Genomic DNA, 25,474 nt, shown 5'->3' on the forward strand with positions numbered 1-25,474 from the left:
CAAAAATCCAATGGCGACTGTATACCAATTCCCAAACAATATGTTTGTACATGTCATCATTAATATTATCTACGAAAATCCAGCGAAAAAATATTATGGAATACACCTTCAATATTTCGGCTATCATTACGGGCACTGAGCTAAAACAATTCGCCTTGAAGCACATTCAATACCATTAGCAGCACTCATACATCATTTTGTTGTACCGAATGCATTATCATCAGGCCCTGATGAATATTGAACGCCGCTCCCCCGACTGTCTTTGCCGAACCTAACTTTGCGCTGCTTATTTCCGAGCCAATTATATACAGGAGCTGTATTTTAGGAGCAAGTCCCGTTTGTACTTATGCAAATGATATTTGAATATTATTCGCATGAGCATAATTAGTCGAGTCAAGTATCATTTCCGTATTCTGTCGCACAACAACTGAAAACTTTAACGAAATCCGTTGCCCGCGTGAATGTTTTATGTGAAAGTAAAGTAAGTTGCTATTCACCCTTTGCATAACAGTTGCAGTTGAAGTTTAACCTTTACGGTACACTAAATAAGGTCTGTAAAAAGTTAGAGGTGTCACGCTCAATGTATCCCGCACTGTATACAGTCGAACCCGTGACAGAATAAGGTATCTGGGTAAGAAATAATTTACGAATAAAAGGGTACATTTCACATAATACTTTTTCGAGTATTTCCTTTGAGACGGCTTCGAAGGTACGAATCGGAAACCGATCCTATTAGGTAGGGATTTGGGTTATGGATGTGTGCGTGGAATCACCCGATGAAGTCCGAATAATTTATCTGCCTTAGTAATTACCTGTCCCTTCAGATGGAGGACCCAGATAATAATATATTAACTTCACGCGTTCGTGTGTCGCCTGGAGGCGCTATTGTTATTACATACATTTATGTACATCTATAACAATAAGCTCATGTCATGACTTTTATACGCTTTTTTATGGACACTCACATGATAAGTTATGTACAAACCAAACCGACTTTTCGAATGAATGCACTATATTATATCCAAATATTCACCTAGACTCAAAATGTGTAGATTTCCATAAGGGTACAAATGTATATTTCGACATGTTTGGATCATTTCCGTGCCGTGGGATCGAACCCGGGACTACTTCCTATGAACTGGTGTGGATCATTTTATTATGAACTGAAGTCAAACAGCGCTCCTTATTTTCAAATAATTACATTGAACTAGTTACAAGTCAACGTCTCCTATTTGTCAGCGGGCCCTATCAGGAAGTCATTCCAAACTTTATGCAAATTAGCAGAAAGGGACGATTCTACTAAATCATTTGGAAAATACAGTTGAACTTTTGTGATTAGTGACGCAAGGAAAAGAAACTGCCTTGCCTACTCTGTTTAATTAAAGAAACTTTGATTCCCAGTTTGAAGGGAGACCGAAATTCTTAGATATTCTATTTGAACTTTATAAGTGACGATGGTTTAAAATATTATATTATAGATATATAAGTCATTTATTTACTTAACACAACACATACACAGGTTTCACAGCAAGATTTATAAAATTGAGTTTAAGATTACATAAACACAAAACATTATATAGTTTTACTTACATATCTTCTCCTAGTAGCATTGCTATATTGATATCATTTTTGGTGTCATCTGTTTTTATTAGGAGCTTTCACCCTGGTATGGAAAGTAGTAAGTATACTTAAATAGATTTTGAGTAAGTATATACAGCGGAAGATTGTAATTTAACAATATACCTAGCGATCTATTTTAAATCAAATTAAATTAATTAATAAATAAAAAAACTTTAAAACGGCGTGCCCATTTACTCTCATTCCCGGAGCGGACGGCCAAGAAGTTAATCAAACGATTCACTATCTTAAATTAAAGTTTATCGCGAGAAGTATTAAACTGGGAACGTAAAAAGTTTGATGTCGCGTTTATGTGTCGTTATCTCCTTATTTGCTCGAGTCCAGTCTCCAACAACTTCCCCCTTTCGAGGAAAACGAAGAAGCAGGCACCATTGCTCTACCTATTTATAACATTAATGTGAAGTAATTTCTCAAATAGGTTATACTTTTAAAGTTTTAATGAGCGAACTTCACTCCGGTCTAGCAGGTGGACGTCTTATAAATTAGACTCAAAGAAACTTAAGACTTTATGCCATCAAAAGTTCAAGTCATAAAAATTTCAATTACAATTTAGCTGAGTGCCACATAGTTTTGCACTATATTTTTATTTTATCACTGAGATCGGCACTCGTTGGCTCTTTGCCGGCGTGTCGTCACACCACTGTGCTTTTTATTTAATATTTATAAATTTGTTAAAAAGGTAGTGTTTTATCGAAACCCCTTTTTATAATTTGTCTTATAGGTTTGCTTCTGGTTGTCTTTTCATAGATGAATAAAGCCTTTACAGTATATATCTGTCTAGCTAAGCACGAACTAAAACATATAACATTATTTCTAATGATAGCAAACAAAGAAAACAATAAAAGCTAAAATGTATCTGTAACAGACATAACTATGTGCTGTGTAACCTTTAGCGTCCCCGTCGTCTTTTGTAGCGCTTCCAGGAAGTGACGAGGCAGCGGGGGTGGTAACAAGGGATGAAGAGCCCTGGGTCCAATGGGTAGGTACCATCTGAGTTCTGACACTATTAAATGTATGGTAATTTTATAAGAATATCGGTATAGATAGATTGATTTTATAAAACTATCTGTAAACTAGGTACTTAGATTTTATTCATATTCATTATACCTTGTTTCACGAGGAAAGACATCTGTCAGGACCCTTATTACATTCGAATAAGGGAAGTTTTTGTTTGTATCAGCTGTCTTTCCTCGTGAAAAAAGGTATAATAAATTAATGGCAACAACAACGCAACAACCGAATGGCGTAGTGGTTAGTGACCCTGACTACTGAGCCTGGTCCCGGGTTCGATTCCCGGCTGGGGCAGATATTTGTTTAAACACAGATATTTGTTCTCGGGTAGGCCCGCCCCCTATTACATTGGGACTATCATAACACTCTCTGGCGAAAAGTGGGTGCAGCAATGCACCTCTGCCTACCCCGCAAGGGAGTACATTAGTACAAGGCGTGAGTGCGTGTTTTTTTTTTTTTTTTTTTTAATAAATTAAAAGAAGTTGCAAGTTCTTTTTTCTTTTCACGGAATATTTTTGCGTGATTTTTTTACTTCCTAAATCTTATTCAAAAGTATAAATGGACACAAATAGATTCGATTTACCTACTTATCATGCGTGATAAGATGATAAGAAACATGGAAGTACTAAGGTAATATTTTAAAACAATGACTTTGAAAATTCAATGCATTACGGACAATAATAAATTACTTATCAGTTTATTTATCTTATAAGCCAAATGAAGATCGATGGGTGGACTCATTCTGTCTGTTGTTATGATTATGGGATTTAAGAGTTTTTTTTTTAAATAATTTCAAGGTTGTGGTGAGGTAAAAAAAATGCTTCCGATGCTCAAGGCCGTGGGTTTAAATCTAAATCAAGTTCATTGTTGGAGTTCATTGAAAAATGGTCCTTATTATCCAATGAAAGCCCGGTAGAGGATTGTGCCACAGAACAATTTTATTTTCTTCAGTCTTAAAAAAAAACCTTGTTTAATTTGTGTTTAAATCTAAATTTGATACATAAATTTATAAGGCATCCAACGCTGTCAGAGTTTAGCATGTATCTATGTTTTGACGGTAAGGCCTCAAGGAAGCAAAAAAAACACATTGGGTAAGAGATTATGTATTTATTGTTGTTCTGTGGACTTGGCGCAGCGGAAGCCGAGGTTGCCGGCGGAGCTGTCCTCCGTGTTCTGGTAGCGCGCCGAGCAGCGGTACCGCAGGCAGTACGTGCTGTGGCACAGGTACGAGCCGCCCTTCTTCACGCGCTTAGTGGGCTGGGAGAGAAACAAAGGGGTTATGGTTAAGTCAATACGGAGTAGCATTTATGTAGTAATTAGCATTGAGTATGAATATGAGGGTACACCCGAGTCCGTGTTGTTCTATGAGTAATTAGTGTCAAATTGTATACTAGTAGGATTTGAAAATCGTTGTCAAAACAAGTTCGCTATAGGTGGCCAAACGTCTCAGGCAAATGGTTATCATTACGTTATGGAAGTGATTCTAAAGTCTAAAGGCAAAATTATGGTATAAACATGGAAATAATAATTCGTAGTTTTTAAAATAGCGATCCCTGATGATGAAGGGACCAGCTACATCTGTTATAAATCCAGGGATGTGTTGTGTGTGATGTGTAGCAGTGGTGTTTATATGGATGTGCTTGAGCAGCATGTGAGCTTGAGATCGCTATCTTAAAAACTCCGCCTGTATACTTTTAGGCGCAGGCCACCGTACTTATTACTTCCATACTCAAATTATAAAATTTTGCATTGTCATGTGTCAAATCAAAATTCGACTTTATGGGTGGGCGGCGTAAAATGCATTTCCATATTCAAAATGGTTGCCATTTTTTAAATTGGCACGCAGAAGTCCGAACTCATCTGAGCTCATGACCGCTACCGATCGATGATGCAGTAGGTAATTAGATATGGACAGGAAGATATTTATGTATCCGCAAACATTTTATACATATAAATAACTTGCCAACCCACACAAACATACTCAACAATTTAATATTCCTTTCGTAAAATAAATACATAACTTACAGAAGAAAAATATACTGGATAATCCTGAGCGGAAATTAATCTACCTACACGAAAGTCAAATAAGCGTTTATTTGCTTATTCTCAAAATAACATACCTACTATAGTTATTATAATGCCGAGTTTCAGAAACGAACTTTAACTGCCAGTTTCTAAACTCTATCTATCCATTACTGGTAGTTACTTTCATAGGATTTTGACATACCATCAAAAGTAACAATCTGTCAAAATCGTATGAAAGTAACTACCAGTTATGGATAAATCGAGGGATAGAAACTGGCAGTAAGCAAATGTCGGCATTAAAGCTAAGTCGGTGTCTTTCTGTCCGTATACTGTCAAAGTAAGGTAGAAATACACAGGGTGTTGCAAAAAGGGTATACTAAGGAAAGGGAGCAACTGAGGTGGTCATTCTGAACAACTTTTATCCTTCGAGTTTCCGAAATTCGCAAAAATAAAAGTTCGTTCTCCATAGTAAAAAGTCACATCACCACGTCACGCCACCGAAATTTCTATCGGAAAGGATTTTTTTCGTGAATTTTCAAAACTTGTAGAACAAAAGTCGCTCAGAATGACCCCCTGAGTTACCCCCTTTCGGCTTAGTATACACTTTTTGCAACACCCTGTATTGCTGCCTTGTATTGACAGTATACGGACAGAAAGGCCGATATTATCTTAAAGCTCCTTTCTTCAACTCAGCTTAAGTAAACTTACGACTTCATCGTCCCACTTGTCCTCGGTCCACTCCCACACGTTGCCGATGAGGTTGTGGAAGCCGAGGTCGTTGGGCGGGAACTCATCCACGGGGCACGTGCCGATGTAGCCGTCCTTCGCCGAGTTGTAGCTCGGGAACGAGCCTTGGAATATGTTCGACCTGGAAGTATGAACGTGTAGGTAGGTATTATTGTGACAATAATGATAAATCATTTGCTCTATAACAGAGAGACTATATAGAATGTAGATCCTAGAATATGAATGGTAATTTGATCGTTCTATAGGCCCTCCAGCCCGCTGCATCGATGATTTTAGACAAGCCATCGGTAGTGATTTGATGAGGAAAGCCGAACACAAAGTTGAGCTCCTTGAAAGCTTGAAACAAGCTATACCCAGCAGTGGATTATTGGCAAGAACTAAGTTACAGTCACAAATTAAAACATACATATGCTTCCTATCCGGCAGCAGCTTGTCGCCCCACGGGTAGGTGGTCCCACGCCGGCCGCCGCGGCAGGCGGCCTCCCACTCCGCCTCGGTGGGCAGGCGGGCGTCCCGCCACGTGCAGTACGCCTTCGCGTCGTTCCACGACATGTGGGACGCCGGGTAGTCCATCTTGTCTGTAAGGGATGGACACATTACATAGTGATAGGTAAAAGACCTAGCTTAGATTGGTCGGTAATGTACCTACACTATATAACGGGCAATGAAAAAATACAGTGAAATATGGAACGACAATGGCAGGTGGAACATATTCATTGCTCGTGAGTGTATTAGGTACCTACTTATACAAGTTCATACAAAAATTGATATTGAGAGTAGTTAACTATTACATATTGTTATTTTAGTTACACTATCCAGTTTATTCGAGTAGATGTTTGTAAAATTATCCTGACTGATGGGTTATGTAAACAATACGACATACTTAGCAATATTGAAACGGGTTAGTAGTGTAACACACTTAAAAGCTTTATTTTTATTAAATTGGCAAAGGTTTTCAGCATAAATGAATAAAATATATACAAACCTTCAATATCAGAGTCGGGTCCATCAGGGTTCTTCCAGCTGGCGCCGTCCACCTTGTACCACCAGGGCACGGCCGCCACGCGGAAGTCCCGCAGCTGCTCCTTGAACGTACCGTTCAGAAACAACGTGAACACAAAACTATCCCCAAACGTCTCCGCGTCGGACTTGTAGCCGGTCGCCTCCACAAACTCACTGAAATCTTTGTTCGAAACTTCATATTTGTCTAAATAGAAACTTTCCAGTTGAACAAATCTCATTGGGCCCTCGTTGTCCGCTTCTATGAGGACGTCGTCGGTTCCCAGTTGGTACTCCCCGGCTGGGACCAGTATCATTCGTTCTAAGCCGGGTTTGGTCACACTAGTCTCCTTTTCTTCAGTCTTCTGGTCTTCATTCTCTTTGTCTACATCCTCCTTAGCTAGTGAGCAGGATTCTTCATCTATCATTGAGGATAAAACACTTTTATCACCGCCATGTTCGCGACCTACTCCACACCCACAATCCCCATCAGCTATCACGAACTGTGATATTTGAAACAGTAAAAGTATATTAAAAATATGAAAATACATTTTGTAACTTAGACTAATGAGGTGCGACTAATACGAAATTACATTTTAATCCGATTGTGAGACGTAATTATTATTATCTTTGATAAGTACTTTTTTTTTTAACACCATGTGGGTCAGTGGTATTGGAAAATGATTTACTTCATATTGTATAATCTATAAACTTCCTTAGATAGTATATTATTGTCAGTCATGATTACACTGAGATAGGTGTTAACACGTCGATAGTGCCGCTAATCACGATCAGGTATTGTTGATAACATTTGTATTCAACATCGACTATGCTGAGTCACTCGTATGAACGATAATAATATATTATTAATTGGATCTAATAAATTAATATTTGCTGTAAGAGGTTTAGGAGCAATTCATTTTCCTAGCAACATTATAATAATATTATGCAGCGCTAAGTTCTGATAGTTGCCATAACTGGTGAAAAAGACGACGGCAATTAAGAAAAACAAAACTTAGATAAATAGCCAAGTGTTTTAGCTAAGCTAGAGTAAATAACTTAAGTACTTACTACTTACTAACACGAAAGTGTTTTGTTCAAATTGGAAAGTCCGCGATTTCGTACGAAACAAAGCGGCTAACCCAACAGTCCGCAGACAAGAAACTTCAGCACTAATCCACGTAGAGCGTAGCTTACAACATCGTGATCAGTCTGAAACTAAACAGCCAACAAGCCCACTCGCTGCTCTGTGGCACGTCCCGCCAACTGCCAGAGAGCAGCAGCTGCAAGGCGGTCCAACTTCGACACAACTCCAAACCTCGTGTTCGAAAAACGCTTATCGGACGATCCTATACTTGGGACAAAAGGTCTTAATACGGGTTGCAAAGACAGAAGGTTTGATGCAAATGTTATTTGGTTAATTTAATATGGATAAAGGAAGTAATCTTTTTTAATTTATAATACCCTTAAAAGCTTTTGTGTAATATGTTTTCCTAAATATATACAGGGTTATTGGTAAGTAGACCAGATCCTTTCAGGAGGTGATAGAGGAAGGCATTTCCAATCGATTGAACCCAATAATGCATTATTGGGTCTTGGGTGTTCATAATTATATTTAGTATCTATCTATCTATGTATTTGTGTAGATATATCAGCTGTCCGACACCCATAACACAGGTTCTGCCTAGCTTGGGGTCGGATGGCCGTGTGTGAGATGTCCCCACATATTTATTTTATTATTATTATATTATTATTATTATTATTATCCAAAATTAACCATTTCTAAGATATTTAATATTTAAGGTTTTTTTAATCTTTTGCCAAAATTTTATGCTTAAAACCGAAAATAAAAAAAACTAGCCTCATTCCATTTTTTTTTTATTGTTATGCATAAGTAACACCTTAATAAACTTATTAAAATATGTTTTAAACCATGTTTTTAAACTGAAGTGCACAATTTTTTTTATATGAAATTCTATTTTAATTTAATTTATTTGTTTTTGCGTTTTAGAATATTTTTTCAAAATGATCAACTATTTTGAGGTATTATGTCTAATTTAAGTAAAATAATGCACATTTGATTATTTTAATTAGTTTATTAAGGTGTTACTTATGCAAAACCACCAAAAAAAATATTGAAATGTTGCTAGTTTTTTTATTTTCGGTTTTAAATATAAAATTTAGGCAAAAATTAAAAAAAAAACTTAAATATTAAATATCTTAGAAATGGTTAAGTTTTGGATAATGCATTATTGGGTTCAATCGACTGGAAATGCTTTCCTCTATCACCTCCTGAAATGATCTGGTCTACTTACCAATAACCCTGTATAAAACAATACCAAGCGATAGAGATGCAAACATGAATTTTATTAGGCTTTATTCGTCACCTAAGAAAATAGTTTCCAATTATTTTGTTCCCATAATCTACATTCAAGTTATATAATATATCTATGGTCAATATGTTGCATGCACGTGTGAATGGACTTGGCCTCCACTACTTAATATTGATGATCTTCGGTCACGGCCCTTGTCACTGTACAGCGTACAGTCATATCCCAAAGAGCACTATCGAACTGATTCGAACCTGAATGTCTTGATTGAGAAGCGACTCGATCTCGCCAGAGCTACCTTGTATACTACAACTATAATTGTTGAATCGAGGTATTTTTTTTGTTCAATCGAATGATTTGTGTAATGCCGAATAAACCCACGACATAAAAAACCTACTTCGTATAAATTTGTAACGCGTTTTCATCTAAGAAATAATGGGGCTCAATGCTAGATATTTATGTTCTCATAAAAGCCATGGCTTGCTATTTCAATAACCAGACGATAGACGGCTCATACTCCAAATGACTTGGTTTTATTGTGCTGCGTAAAACTAAAGTCAAGATGATTGAGAATATTCAACTATATTCTCCATACAGCAGTAAAAACGGTAAATTGAACCGACCGAATATCGCATGGTACTCGCAGATGAAAAGGTGTTCTAATATAATAAACCTAAAAGCAAGTGCTGAAAGAAGCTTAGCATTCTGATACACATTTTATATTCATTGAAAAACAAGTTGTAGGCAAGTAGTTTAGAAAAGTGCGCAGACTTTCAAAAGTTGTGCGGAGCTTGCAACCTCGACGCCCTATATTCAAGAACTGCTTAACGAGCTCGAGCACACCCGCTGGTATCGGCACTTTTATAATCTCAGAAGCATCACTGTTGCAATATCTGCAATATACTAAATATATCTCATAGATGTCAAAACGCAAAATCAATAAACTCTCGGGATATGAAAATTATTGTATATCCTATCCTTTTGATCAACTAAAATGAATAAGTATCCGTTCTTGTGGCTAAATTTAGTAACATCTACAATAACATCAACATTCGTATATTTACACTAAAATTATTGTACTCGTATATGATTAACACAAACATGAAAAGATATTATTAGAATCAGAAGTGAAACAGCAATAAAACAAATTACAATTTATTGAAAAACAAAACCTTAGATCTATTTCCTAATAATTAAGTTAATCACACAATCAAAAAGCCATTCGTATATACACAAATTAAGCACAGCAATATTATTCACACAGTAAGATATGAAAATAAAAGTAAGTAAAATAAAAAATAACGATACCGAACCGCTGCCAACCCGTTATGCACTCCAAGAGTACCGCACGCACCGAGAGCCGCCGAAAAGTAAGCCCGAGCGTCTGGCGCGGGGCGTTTATATAGGCGAGCGCGTAAAGGGTGGACAGCGTTAACAAAAATTCTACTCCCTACACTTATACGGCCTATCCTGACGCTATCCCGTCCTCGGGAGTTTTATGTCTTGCTTGAGCCGAAGAGCCGTCATCAGGTCGTAGTGGCGGCCCTGCTGGGGCCGAAGGGCTGTCATCAGGTCGCGGAGGATGCCCTGCTTGAGCCGAAGAGCAATCATCGGATCGCGATGATGGCCCTGCTGGAGCTGAAGAGTTGTCATCAGGTTGAAGTGGTGGCCCCGCATTGTCACCCTCGTTAGCATCATCTGAAAACAACTTAGTATTAGAATTTGCATTTTTAAGTGTTAACTATTACCCTTCTATAACCGTCACTGCCTTCAACTTTCAAGGCCCTCTTTCACTCTTTCACACTAATCTGTAACTCAACTCATTCATCTTTTAGCAAACATCACCATCACGTACGTCCATCAACACATCAACACGCGTTTAAATAAACAAAATTGTAAATCTTCAGTGTTTCCCCCGTAATTAATACTTTCTAACAATCTGTGATTTTCTCATTTTAATAAGGCAAATCGTCCCGCAGTCCGTTAGCTTATTCAAAAATAATAATATGCGTAGATACGTCCCGCAGTTCGCACTAGGCAAAAGCGTGCCGCATTTAGCAATAGACAAAAGTGTGCCGCAGTAGGCTAGATCAGAGCACGTATATCCCGCAGTTTACACAATGCTCACTGTTCATACTCACTCGCAAAGAATGCTGCGCACGTATCGGGGCACCACTCTCCACGCCACGGCACCATGTATTCTGCCGCAGCTTGCGTGGTCTTTCCATAGCCCCCACTCAACAGCTTCAGCTCGTATCGATCGCTGGGCAGCACCTTCGTTACTTTATACGGGCCTCGCATGCCTGGGTCAAGCTTTCCTGTTGACTGCGAAAACTTGATTACAAATACCAAATCATTAATTTTGTATACCCGTGGTGGACGACGGTCCCGATTGACATACGCGTCCTGGCGCTCCTGATTCCTCTTCAAAAGTTCATTAGCTCGAGTCCTGCACATTTCTCGGAGGGCTTCGCGGTTAGGTTGTGACCGTTCCACGGCCACATCACGAACTAGGGACCTAATCACGGGTGTAGTTCCTTCAGATCCAATTAGTAGGTTAAGCGGTGATACTTGAGTGGTTTTTTGCTTGGTGATATTAAAAACAAGCTGAAGTTTCCACAAAACATTGGACCATGTGGAATTGTTTTGGCTTGTTTCTATTCTAATCATATTAAGAACGGTACGAATGTACCTCTCGGCCTGACCGTTTGACTGGTGCATCTCAGGCGTGATGTAGTGAATATCACAGCCAAGCTCAGTTATCACAGTTACGAATTGGGACGATTCAAACATGCGCCCGCGGTCAGTTATAAGAAGTTTTGGGACTCCAAAGAGTGAGATAACATCATTGAACACTCGTTTAAGCTCAGTTACATCTTGTTTATACATTGCATACAGTAAACAAAATTTTGTAAAAGCATCTACCAATACAAATACAAATTTGTAACCATTTGATTGTGGTAATGGACCTAACACATCAGCGTGAACAGTATTAAATGGGGAATCAGGCTTGTCCCATGAGGTTAGTGGTTGGTGTGGTGCCCTTGGGACTCTTTTTCTTGATATACATGTGAGACAATGGCTTACATATTTTGTAACAAATTGGCGCAAACCAGGGAACCAAAAGTGCTTTAGTATCAGATCAATAGTTTTTTCAACCCCAATATGCTCGTGTTCATCGTGGAATATTCTCAAGAGACTCAACCTATGCCCCTTGGGAATATAACACAACAACCGTGCATCTTCACCTACAGGTGTGTACCGGTAATAGAGGATGTCATTTTGACAAACATATTGTCTGGGATCCAAGTTGCCATCTCTTAGTTTCTCTATTAAACCTATGGTTTCCTCGTCAGCAGACTGAGCAATTTGGGCCCAGTTTCGTGGCTTCTCTATATTGTGAACCTGGTTGGTCGTTGGTGGATTTCGGCTTAAGTAGTCCGCATGGGGCATCATGGTGCCTTTTCTATATTCGATTGTGAAATCGAAATCTTGTAAGTAAATCCACCAACGAGCAACACGCGGGAGCAGATCCTTCTTACGTTCTGTCGACTTCAGGGCATTGCAGTCCGTGATTATTTTGAAAGGAATTCCGACCAGATAGTGGCGAAAATTCTGAAGGGCTTTGACTACTGCTAAAGTCTCGAGCTCGTACGAATGGTATCTGCTCTCAGCGCCTTGGGTCACTTTACTAAAATAGGCAACTACCCGTTTTTTTCCTTCCTTATCAACCTGTATAAGTACCGCGCCATATCCTGCACTGCTCGCATCCGTGTGCAGCTCAGTTGCTAAAGTGCGATCAAAGATTGCAAGTATGGGCTCGCTTGTCAGACACGTAATTAGTTCTTGTCTAACTTTTTCTTGTTCCGGGCCCCAATCAAACTTAACCCCTTTCTTCGTCAAGCGAGCGATACATGCAGTCTTTGATGAATAGTCTTTGATGTACCGTCGGAAGTATCCGGCTAGACCCAGGAACTGTCGAACTTGTTTCACGTTTTGTGGGACGGGTGAGTTGACTAGAGCTTCAACTTTTCGCGGACTCGGCCTAACCTGACCTCTACTGACAACTCTCCCCAGGTATTCAATCTCTTTAGTTAGGAAGAAACATTTACTTAGATTAATCGAAAATCCTGCCTCTGTCAATGTTTTCAGGACGTCTCGTAAAAGCTCTAGTCCCTCCGCCACGGTCATACTCATTATTAGCACGTCATCAACATACACTAAAACATTCCCGGAATCAATGAATTTGCGCAAAGTGTTGTTGATAATGCGTTGATACACAATAGGGGAATTTGATAAGCCATAGGGCATTTTTAAATACTCAAAATGTCCCTCGGGGGTCACAAAAGCAGTTTTAGAAATCGACTCTTCCTCCATCGGTATTTGTAGAAACCCAGTAGCCATATCTAGCCCAGTAAAAAGCTCGAAATTCCCTAACCGATCTATGTGATCATCGATAAGAGGGAGCGGATATCTATCTTTAACCGTAATCCTGTTTAGAGCGCGATAATCGACGCACATGCGATCGGTTCCGTCTTTTTTCTTTACAAGAAGTATAGGGCTTGCGTATTGAGATTGAGATTCCCTAATAATACCCTTCTCCTTCAAATCGCACACGATTTCCCGGACCTTCAACTTCTCATGGTATGAAAGCTTGTATGGATGGTAAACTACAGGCGTATCACTAGTTAGCTTAATACTCATACTTCCGGTCTTAACAGTAGTAGTAGCCGTTCCCGAAATAAAGAAAACTTTGTATTCGTCTATTACAGCCTTCAATGCATCGAGATCGCTTTCGAGTAAGGGCGTATTTATTTCGCGACGTTTTTCCGCATGAACCGCATTAACTTTTACGGGGCTCTCGGTGGAACGCGTAAGGAACTGATCATGTTTTGTCCGTACGTAAACTATGCCGTCCCTGTTCAAAACATCCGTACCTATAACAATCGGAGTACTCATGCACGATGCGGGCACTACCACAAGATCCGCTTCGATAGTAATATCTTTGAATTCAATGTTTAATGTTACAGACCGCGTAGCTGTTATTAATTTATCACTGATTCCCTTAAGCGTACAATGGACGGGTTTTTCGGAGCAAGAAAAGTATTTCAGTACGTCTTCCGAGATCAAAGAAATGTTTAGAGCCCCACTATCAATGAGTACGTCGATTGGAATGCCTTGGACTACAGCTGACGTTATGTCGTTATTTCCTGAAGCTACCTGGCGTTCCCTACATAGGTTGACATTCCGTTGGTTGCGTGACTCCGAACGGTTTTTGGCGAAACAGTTGTCTTCAGTATGACCCAGCTTTTTACAAAATGTACAGGAAGGAGGACCAGTGTTTGTACGCGAGGTTGTATTGGGAGGCGCTTTATTCGCAGATGGGGTGAACTTCCTAGGTTTTTTGTCGCAATTATAACCCTTATGACCCAGCAGACCGCATCGAAAACATTTAGTCGTCGAGTTATTCGATAATCCTCGTTTTAAATGTTGTTGATTACGATTTGTGTTCACATTGTGCTGTGGTTTCACGTAAGTTGACAAAAACGACACTATGGAATCGGGCATTAAATTAGCATTCGAGGCGGCTGCTTTTATTTGGGGGTCCATTATGCCCCGGATAATAATTTGAACCATTAGTTCATCACTAAGCCCCTTCACGATCCGTAACCGCAACAATGAACGCCTAGCATATTCGGCGTACGTTCGATACCCATCTGACGTGGTACACATGACATCCCAGAGTATATTTGCTAAATCTAATCTTTGCGGACAAAGTGATTTGAATTCCACCTTAAAGTTAGTCCAAGACCTGTCACTCGACACCCACTCATCTAACCAAGGCTTTGCATCCCCTTTTAAACAAGGCGCAACGCGGGATAAACACTCACTATCATTCCAATTGTTAGCTGCCTTCGCGCGGTCTACCTCCGCGAACCACACGTCGATATTGTGGATAGAAGGATCAAAGTTGGACACGTAATAGCTCTGAGTTCTTAGTGGCTGTAAAGCGGACAAAGCGGTAGCAATGGCCTGCGCAGACGCGGACGTAGAAGGATCCGTTTCATTTATCGAATGGTTTGGAGTAGCACGCGCACTAGTTTCTTCGAGGTTATTAAGTCGTGAAAGAATGGACTCTAAAGTTTGTTTTGTCGAGTTATCTCCACCCTGAGATCGAGGTATGGATGGAGTTCGGGACCTATGCCTATGCCTACGATGGCTTCGGGTCTTGCTTCGCGATTTGTGGCGTGATCTGCTGCGCGAGCGTCGAGGCATGATTGAATGGCTTTTTGTTGCTTTGAATTAACCTCAAAATCAACACGTGGAGCGTGAATTGTTATCCCACATCTGATATTAGAATCAGAAGTGAAACAGCAATAAAACAAATTACAATTTATTGAAAAACAAAACCTTAGATCTATTTCCTAATAATTAAGTTAATCACACAATCAAAAAGCCATTCGTATATACACAAATTAAGCACAGCAATATTATTCACACAGTAAGATATGAAAATAAAAGCAAGTAAAATAAAAAATAACGATACCGAACCGCTGCCAACCCGTTATGCACTCCAAGAGTACCGCACGCACCGAGAGCCGCCGAAAAGTAAGCCCGAGCGTCTGGCGCGGGGCGTTTATATAGGCGAGCGCGTAAAGGGTGGACAGCGTTAACAAAAATCCTACTCCCTACACTTATAATATTATAAATTAACTCAGTAGCCAGTTCGAACTACGGCAATAAAATTCTATGTCTTATTATATGAGTATGGTACCTTATGATTGCAGCCCCTTATTACTTCCAAAGTTACCCAATAACGTTAGAAAATAGTATAACTCACAGTTATTCACTGCTACCGACTAGCGACTCAATAAGTAGTTCATACCTACATTCTACACGTCCATAAACAATGCTCATAACTTTTTAAACTTATGTACTGATTGAATACTACAACTTAAACTAGCTAGGTACAGTCAACGAAACAGACCACTAAAAATTTAATGGATAGTCTTGGGAGATGTAAAAAGTGACTCCAACTATAGTAATATCTACAAATTCTATGATTTATTATATTGGAATGGTACCTTTATATGATTGCAGCCCCTTATTACCCGACTGAAAATAATATAACTCACAGTCATCCACAGCTACCGACTCAATAAGTAGTTCATACCTACATTGTTAGCGCTCAGACAGCCGTAATGCATGCACATGCTCGGGGCAGGTTCCTCTATGCATTTGATTGCTCAGCTGCCATTAAAGACGATTCTGGTAGTTGCTAGGTGAAGTGTTCGACTCGCAAGTTGCAGCAAGTTGCGAGGGCCCTTGTCTCCAAGCAGTTGTTATCGTGAAGACAGTTCAGAAAGTGCGCTGCGCTTTCTAAGGCCGTAAGTCAGGAGAGGTGTGTGTTTAGCTGGAGGGCTCGCGTCGTCACGAGTGGTTGTGCAGTCTCCATGAGTTGCGCTGTCTGTGGATTGGTTTGGCTTTTGTTATGTCTGTTTGTCACTTGTTTCTTCGGACGTGTCGTTTTTGTGGAATTATTATATCCACAATGTTTTTTTTTTGTTTCGTCTTTTTGATTTCAAGTAAAAAAACGAGTTTCTATATTTTTGGCGCAAGTCGCTAGACATCTTGAGTACTTACACAATTTTGAGGAATATAACAATAATATATCAAAATTCCCCGAGTCCCTTTAGTTAAATTTTGATAGGTTTGAAGGGATCTGTATTATGTTTTTTTATTTATGTAGTAGAAGTCGAGTATAAGTATCGGTTTGTATATATAGGTAAGTATTGAAATTCTAGCTCTTGTATATTCTTATGTAAATATCAAATGAAATAAAAACGATAGAATGACCCCGCCAATAAGCGTCTACGTTTTTAACATACGAACTGATTTTGTTGAAATGGATTAAGATCACTTTTATTTTAAATACAAACTCTACACGTCCTGTCCATAAATAATACAAACAACTTTTTACCACCAACACCTGACTTTCCTATTTACAGCAAAAAATTTACTCGTCACTTTTTACCCCCTAGAAAGAGGTTTACTCGCGAGCAATAAAAAAGTTCACGTGACATTTTGGTCGGCATTTTGTCGGTCGAACTTTTTCATTGCTCACTACTGTATTACTGCTCATTTCTTTTCATGCTCACTAATTTACATATCTTTTTATTTCATACAAAATACCTAAATAACACGTAATCGTATGATTAGTTAGGCATTATTATTATTGATAATATACTTACCTGCATTCATATTATAATTCAACTTAGTTATAAACTTCTCGTCTCAAAGCTAGTGTATATCAGCTAAGTCACAGAATGTTTAACTACTTATGTACTGATTGAATACCAACTTGCATACATACATACATCTTCGTTATCTAAAGCTAACATGCACTAGTGCCACAACTTAAACTAGCTACATAGGTACAGTCAACGAAACAGACCACTACAATATTAAATGCGTAGTAGTTATCTACATGCTGCCAACTGTAGGATGTTCTCTGAAGGCCCATTTGGCCCAATATTTACCTTTTTGATTAATTGGCTATCTATAAATTCTTGTTACAGCATTGCTCATCAATAACTTTTTCCAGAAAAACTATACCTATTGTATTTTTAATTTTTTTCATGGAAGCTTGATTAAGTATAGCAATGTTTTTACAATGATTTTTTATCGTTTCCAACGATCTAAAAGCAGATATTACTGTCGAAATCTAGCAAGTGATAGGTGATCGTGTCGAGAGACATATAATGAGTAAAATGTATTTGCTTCTATCTACTAAAATACCTACTTGCAAAATATCTGTTCAAAATAAAAGTTTCACAAAATTAATTAAAAAAACCTCAGTAAGTGTGTGTATTCCCATGTATCCCTCTCGCTATCTCTTTCATTTTACGGCACAGGAGCAAAGCAGAACAGACTGTCTTTACCTTGCCGGTGCAACATCGAACTGCCATGGCCGGCGATCGGCGACTTGCAACAGTTTCGATAAGCTATGGCCGCAAGTAGCCACAGTTACGAAATTAACATTGCCAGCTTGAGCGGTACTTGTAGTTCAGAGATTCGTTGGAGCACAACACTGAATTTGAATTTGGAACGGCTGTTATTGAGTCACGTCCAGCCTCGGTCATAGACAATGGCCGCGCTTTGATTCGCTGCCGCTGGCTGGCCGGAAACAAAAGATCTGACCAGATGGAACAGGAGATATATCGCATCTTTGAAGACATGTGGAGTGAGAGTATACGCTACGTAAACGTTATTTTGAAGTGAGCTTTTCATGGTGAGGTATGCAACTAGGCAGGCGCATGACAATTCTCATAACATGATAATCACGACAGTATTTTCTTGTTTCACACATTTTATAAATACATTTTCCGAGTATTTTCCTGTTTGAATTTATACACACCTATCTATGTGGATTATGAGTTGCGCTGCCGCGCTGGCTCTTATTTGAATTCAGTAAATAAACAGGTATTTCACGAAAGCATACTCATGTCAGTTTTAAAGCAAGATTAGCGAATCGTTAATTATAAAGTTCGTAGCAACATTCATCTACTAAAGTTTGTTCCCGTTGATGTAGATCTTTAATTGAAATTAAAGTTGATTCTCTCGCTGGAAGATTAACTTTCCGTGTGAAAACAAGGGCTCTCCCGTCCAAGGTGCGGTAGCTAGTCAAATAAGTTAGTTACTTTTAGCTTCTGCTTGCAAGATTCCGGGTATTTCGTCGTTAAAAGTAGTCTGACTCTGTCCATTAGTCTCCGCAGAAAAACATACTATATACCTACATTTCATAACATGGAATAATGGGTTGCTACATTTATAATTAAATACCTACGTATCGTATAATTGATGTTGTTTGTTAAATGGTTAAAATAACTTTTTCGTCAGTATCTCGTCGCACAATTACAACATCATCATAAAATATTGTAGGCTTAAACAAAGGGAAAATTAAAACGGAAAGTTTTGAATAATTATGGAACTCGTTAACAACTTTGATTACTTTTCCAGCGTTGAGACTGATTGACAACCGACTCGATACGCAATGATCTACAGTTCACACTCGAAGGGTATCCGAACAATCACCTTCTGTACATCGGCATTGGTATGAAAAGTTTACTTTGCTTTATAAAGCGTATACTTACTTAAGACAGGCGTTCTATTGAAAGAAGCACGCTGAAGCTAGAGATCATTACGTAGAGAAATTTTACAATGGATTATTAATTAATATGCAAAGGTGATTCCTTATTAATTCATCGTATACCTATTCATCGCTTAATCTCATCAATATGAAACAAAAAGAAGTATGTATTCATTTTGATCTATGCGATGATGTTTTTTACAGAACCACATCAGGAATCATTTTAAAAATTAAAACATATTTTAGTAGTTCTATAATATTATTCTGATTTTACCCTAATTTGGCTTACCTAATTTGACAGTAAAATTACTTGCGTGGGATTAGGTGATGGTGCTGATTATAAAGCATTCGTATTTTGAACAACAATGGTAGTCAATTGTTTTTGCGTCACTTTCCCCAGCTGAATACAGTTTCTGAAGCGAAGACAGTTTTTGCATAAAGTGTCTTTGCTGCGGTCTCCGGGGCGCCGTCGATCCGATTTGTTGGAAACTTCACTTCAACAAAATTTTACTACATTTTGCACCAACTTATGGTTACTTGTAGTAATAATTAATAGTTAGTCAGTATTGAATATTTCTAGGTCAGTTTCAACTAACAAAGAATAACGCTGTATGAGACCATTTCTCAATCTATATCTCATTGAAACACTCACAAGTAATGTACAATACTAATACGTATCATTCGATATCTTCACCCCATGATCAAGAAACATAATCATATGAGACTTTTTTATTACTTACCTCTACTTTCAGAAGAAAAAATCTCATATCCTTATCTCTAGCCCATAACGACTACCCGAGCTAAGAGTACTGTAGATTGTGTAAACAACTAAACATTCCCATCGAAGCATACTAAAAAACAATGGGTGAAATCATCATTAGGGCCCGCTGTAGCGGAGGGTGGAATGTGACAATAACAGTCGACTAGCACTTGTGAGTTCAACTGCCCCTGCAGCATGAGTTTTATAAACGTGTAGTGATAATACAATGCGTTCCGCGATAGTCGGCTACGTTCCTTATCTCGGGCAGGCCCAGTCGGAGCGCTCTTAACGTGGGCCTTTCCTATCTGACATTGAATTTTAATTTATACCTTTTCGTGTTTTTATTTTACTTTATTTATTCAATACAATGAACATAAGTACAATAAGTAACACAATAAAATATATTGTGTACTAGCTGTTGCCCGCGAGCTTCGCTTCGCCTTAAAATTATTTTGCCGTGGACTACTCCCGAACTACCTACCCAATAACATGCCATGGTGGTATTAAATTAGATGAAAGTTGACAAATAAGTACGAAGATACTTGACTAAAAATGATTTTCATGACTTCATTGAGCAAAGACTTGTATAGCAATGGCAGAATAGTAATTTATAAATGTTTAATTTCAAGCATCTAACTTATGCAGTTTTGGTTTTTTTCATACTACTTATTTTTTTTCACTTTAACTCCCATTTTTCAAAACAGAACCATAACTTTACTAAGGTGTGCAGACATGTTAGATTGAAAACATCTAGGTATCTTGCAATATCCTATTGTAACTAAGCTTTACGGCTGTTTTAACAGCATGTAGATTTCATCACGCACGTGGGATAGCACGCCATTTTCCCGCATCTCGTGTGCATATTCCACGCGTCACAATGAATACTTGTATGAACGCGTGCGGGGAAATCCCGCGTGCGTGATCAAATCCGCATGCTGTTAAAAACAGCCTAAGTTAATGCCGAATTTCAACCGCTAACTCCGGTTTTTGTGGGAAAATACGGTACCTAAGCTACGTCCCTTCCTAATTTCAAGTGCCTACGCTACGTTTAGCCTGTGCGTGTCAGTCATGGGAATTCCGTATAGAAAATCTCTGCATATTTTCCTAAAACACCAACGTAATAAGTTTCATGGTTTTTTCTTCAAAAATGACGCATAAGAACCAAACGACAATGAATTAAACGTATTGTAAAGTACAGTCCTTTATTGGGTTGTTTTCGAGGACCTTAATAACTTACTGCAAATACATACAAACTATAAGTACATTAGCTAAAATCAAACCATACCGCGATCTATATCCGATCCGACAACGCCATCTAGGAGCGGACATAGCTACTATATAAATTAAACTTCTAAAACTCAACACCCATAAAACTTTCAACCCCTATATTACACCCCCACACTGGGTTTTTTTATATGCTAATTATTATTTTTTTGTGATTATGTAGTGCCTAAATACAAAATATAATGTTTTTATCTTCAAAAATGACGAACTTCATACAAAATATGAACACCTATTTCATCCACTCACAGATCGAAGTTTCAAAAACGCTAGAACAAAATGTTTAATTATTGTTCATCAAGTGCTTAAATATAAAGTTTATTTAAAAAATGATCTACCCCGGCCGGGAATCGAACCCGGGACCTTCGGCATAGCAGTCAGGGTCACTAACCACTACGCCAGTCAGCCGTAGTATTTTTATCTTTTAAAATTAAGTATTCGCATACAACTTTTAACCCCCCCTTTTAACCCCTTACAACCTCCGTTTCGCAATAAAAAGTAGCCTATGTTCTTTCTCAGGGTCTAGACCATATGTATACCAAATTTCATTCAAATCCGTTCAGTAGTTTTGGCGTGAAAGAGTAACAGACAGACAGACAGACAGACAGTTCCGGATATAAACAACAGATGGCACTAAAAGCGCAATACAGAGAGCTTGTATGGAACCGAGGCGAATTAATATGAAGATCCTACATCGCGGTATTAAAGTTTTTCAGTTGTCTGAAATAAATACAAAACCTAATGTGTTAAATCTATTCTATAGTAGGAGAGTCAGACAGTGACTTTCGCATTTATAATATTAGTTAGGATTTGTTTCGCAGTGAAAGAGTTTCTAAGTAGTTAGGAGTAAGGAATAAAAAGTAGGCTATTTCAATCAGGGATAATTAAGCATTATAATACATAAACATATTATTATAAACACATACAAACCCACAGTTATTACAGTTTCACTATCATATCATAAATAACTCAAAAGTTTATACCTATATGTTGTTAGCATTAAAAAAACTTTGTACTCATTTAAGTACTGATTCTGATAAATTGATTTATCAATAAATCTTTTTCCGTAAATCCGGCACTTTCAACTACGAGTACATGACGGATAACATTCCGCACTCGATCATTTCAGTTTAAAAATAACTCCATACTATGAAGTACACTAGTGAAATATCCGCTCTAATGCAACTACAATCACGGGCAATGAAAAAGCTCCAATGACAATAGCACCAGACTACTTCATCATCGGAATATATCAGGATATAACCAACGCATCGCATCAGAATATAACCAACTAAAAACGTAAATATTTTGATCAAATTTTAGTAATTTGGTGTCGACATTTAGTAGGTGGAACACAAGTTGAAAAATCAATGCATATGAGTGTAGGTAGGTATACAGGGTGTTTTAAAAAGGGTATACTAAGCCAAAACCCATATGTGCAGCATGGTAGGTAGTTATTTTCCGTAGTAAAAAAGTCACGTGACCAACTAAGTTACTATGTTTATTTTTTTCACGAATTTTGAAATTCTGATTTCAGTTTCGGGCTTAGATATAATTTGCTGCACTTGCTGGTTTCGGCTTAGTATACCCTTTTTGCAACACCCTGTATAATATAGGAATGCACCGCCGACGGCGGAGGTTCAACGTTGAATGTAAAAGGTTATTGGGCGCTCCGAACATTGATATTGAACAGAAACGTTGATATTCGCGGTAAGGGAGTCTTTGTGGTCGCGGCGGCGTTCAGACCCCTTAGCATGAATTTTCATCGTGAACGTGACGTGAAATTACTCGATGAATTTTGTAGGGAAATTTTAGTTCTGCTACCGACCGTCAGGGGCGCTGTTCATATATTCATACAAAATTACTCGATGTACTCTACTTCATGTTCACGATGAAAATTCATGCTAAGGGGTCTGAAACCATTCCATATAACTTACTATTGTAGCTTATAATCACACTTCCACGTGCATTGCTTACAAACTTTAAACTTGAATGTTAAAAGATTTAGATTATCTGGGTAGCGAGACTCTCTGTAGAGGTATATACAAACAATATCCTGTATAAGAACAATATTGAATATTTTAGCAATTGAATTGTTGTCACTCTCTGGCAAAAAACACATTGTTTAGCATGGATAGGTAGGTACTCTATAAAACTTTAAAGGTATGACAGGGTTAGTCTATAGAACTTTTAGTATAGGTATTTTTAAACTTTATTATCATATTTTTTTTTTATTCGATGTCCTACTCATAGTACGCCAGGTGTCAGGAGGCTAGAGTAATTTCCTGTTAGTTATGGTCTGGTCATCAACACGCTGAGAATACCATTTTGTAGTCCATTTACGTTTTCCAACGTATTTACTTAAAAAAACTAAAATAATTTTCGATTTAAGAATATTATTTTCTCTAAAGGGCTTACAAAGTAAATGGCTCCAAATATAACGAAACAAGATATTTTTGAACAGATAAAAGTTTTTAAGAAGACATCTGTAATTCAGCGACAGTCGGATGTTGTAATTTTACGGAACAAGTTAAGGACAATTTAATTTATGATAATAATCAATTATCTCGGAAACAGCCGTTTGTAGAATTGTAACGTAATCATAAATTTATAACTTTATTTTGATTTACCGCTTTTTTGTTCTTAACATTCCTCTTCTGATTTTTATTATTCTGATTTACGTATTTATTCAATAATACATTTTCTGTGCGAGTTGCACTTCTCCTCTTAAAGTTTTCTGTGGAAAATCTGAGATAAAAAGAATTCTAGTTATAGCATTTTCAGAGAATTGCAGTGAAATAAATAAATTATACTCAGTATTACGCATAACAACTAATAAGTATAACAAAAAAGACAAATATAAAACACTGTGCCACTGTACTGATGTACTACTACTAGCACAGACAAGGGGTTAAAAAGCGCAAGGTCTAAACAAAAATAACTCACGCTATTATTTGCCCATCGCACTGTGTTACGCTGACACAGTTTTAAAGTTTCCAAAACTGAGCACGGCGAAAATATTTTGGTAAAAGGCGCCGCGGAGAGTCTAGATGGGTTTATAAAGTGCAGCCGACAGAGTTCTGTTGAAATCGGGGACGCACGCGATATTTATGACTTCCCCGAGTCCCGGACGCCCCAGCCTCGTCCTCTAAGCTAATAAAACCATGTCGAATAATGCAAATTCACAGTGGAATCTTCAATACAATTTGTAGCCTTTGTTGCCGATAGTGGTTAAGACAATAATATTTTTAGTCAGGGATGGTATGTTATAGAATCTATACATACCATTTACTCACACATTTAGTAATAAATGCGAATAAAATATCCATAACTCTATTAACAAAGTACTTACTTAACACATTTTTAGCCTTGGACTTTTTTTGGCTTAGAGCCTCTTATTCTTTACCATTAATACATTTTTCATCGCAGATTGTCACACATTTTAAGCTTTTCTTAGAACTCATGAAGAAATAAGCAACAAAAAATATTCCTGCAGTACGTAACTAGATAGTAACACTATGAATAAACTAACTTACTAACATACAATATTATTGGCTAAGGGCAAACTTTTCTAATGCGGACCCATTCCTCCTCTATTAGCACTGGTTATTTCCTCAATGAAATCATAAAGTATAATTATTTCCGCCGGAAGACGGGAAGTGAAAGCGGGAATGAACTTAGGCAAGGGAAAAGAATAATGACCGGGGTTTGCGAAAATACTCACGGATACTCTCGGGATGTTAATAAGTGTCTTGTAACAAGAATGAAATAAAAATTACTGGCAAAAGTCTTGACAAAAAAGTTGAAATAATTGTGGCGGACTCCTAGCCACTAGTTCAGACGAAGATCAACAGATGGCGCTCGGAACGCAATACAGAGAAGATGTATGGGAACTACGCAAATTACTATGAAAATCCTACATCGCGCATTCGAAGTTCCTCACCTACTCTGCAATATATAGAAATCCCCAACGCTAACCGTTGGGCAGCTGCCCGCCAGGCCACACCACCCGGCCTGGTCGGAGGATCCTCCCTTTGCATGGGGATGCTCCAACACCTCCAGCATCTCCATACTGGTGACCCCGTGAAGAACATCAGCGCAGCCTTCTGAAGACCCGCAGAGCAGCCTCCACGCCATCTTCCATCGACTTTCTCTCCTCACCTCAACAGCCGTGCAGCAGAACTCTCAGCAAGCAGCCCCTGGAGCCAACCAGCCAGCATCCGGTCTCAAAGGGCATCATGACCACCAGCATGCAGCGAACGCGCAGGCCTGGTCACACCCTCGACCCACACCAGCAACTTGGCACAGCACCACTGCACTTCGGCCGGTCAGCAAGCAGAGCCATCCTCTCCTGGTCGACGCAGCACTCTGCCACCATGCTCCACTGCAGGCTCATCCCGACTCACCGTGGACATCGCCACTGCAGCATCACCCCGACTCACTGGGGACTCCTCACCGCACTCACAGTCCCGACTCACTGCGGACTACGCGGCACTGGCTGGCAATCAAGACTCTCGGCTGCACTGAAAGACT

General features: G+C 38.6%; 1 protein-coding gene across 1 annotated transcript; it reads right to left on the reverse strand.

Moving 5' to 3' along the window:
- Positions 1-3,741: 3,741 nt before the first annotated feature.
- Positions 3,742-7,065, reverse strand: LOC105382061 (formylglycine-generating enzyme). The gene is made up of 4 exons (XM_011551885.3): positions 6,407-7,065; positions 5,828-5,999; positions 5,383-5,542; positions 3,742-3,906 (listed from the first exon to the last, which is right to left on the reverse strand). The coding sequence occupies exons 1-4, from the start codon at positions 6,969-6,971 to the stop codon at positions 3,757-3,759; spliced, it is 1,047 nt and encodes a 348-aa protein (XP_011550187.3). The 5' UTR covers positions 6,972-7,065; the 3' UTR covers positions 3,742-3,756.
- Positions 7,066-25,474: the final 18,409 nt, after the last annotated feature.

The sequence above is a fragment of the Plutella xylostella genome, chromosome 22 (genome assembly GCF_932276165.1).
Source record: "Plutella xylostella chromosome 22, ilPluXylo3.1, whole genome shotgun sequence".
Classification (NCBI taxonomy): domain Eukaryota; kingdom Metazoa; phylum Arthropoda; class Insecta; order Lepidoptera; family Plutellidae; genus Plutella; species Plutella xylostella.

Excerpts from the sequence above, each read along its gene's own strand:
- LOC105382061 (XM_011551885.3), bottom strand. The coding sequence starts at position 6,971 with ATGTATTTTCATATTTTTAATATACTTTTACTGTTTCAAATATCACAG. Across the intron at positions 5,543-5,827 it reads CTGCCGGATAGGAAGCATAT|GTCGAACATATTCCAAGGCT; the intron begins GTATGTTTTAAT and ends TCATACTTCCAG. Across the intron at positions 3,907-5,382 it reads ACAAGTGGGACGATGAAGTC|CCCACTAAGCGCGTGAAGAA; the intron begins GTAAGTTTACTT and ends TTTCTCTCCCAG.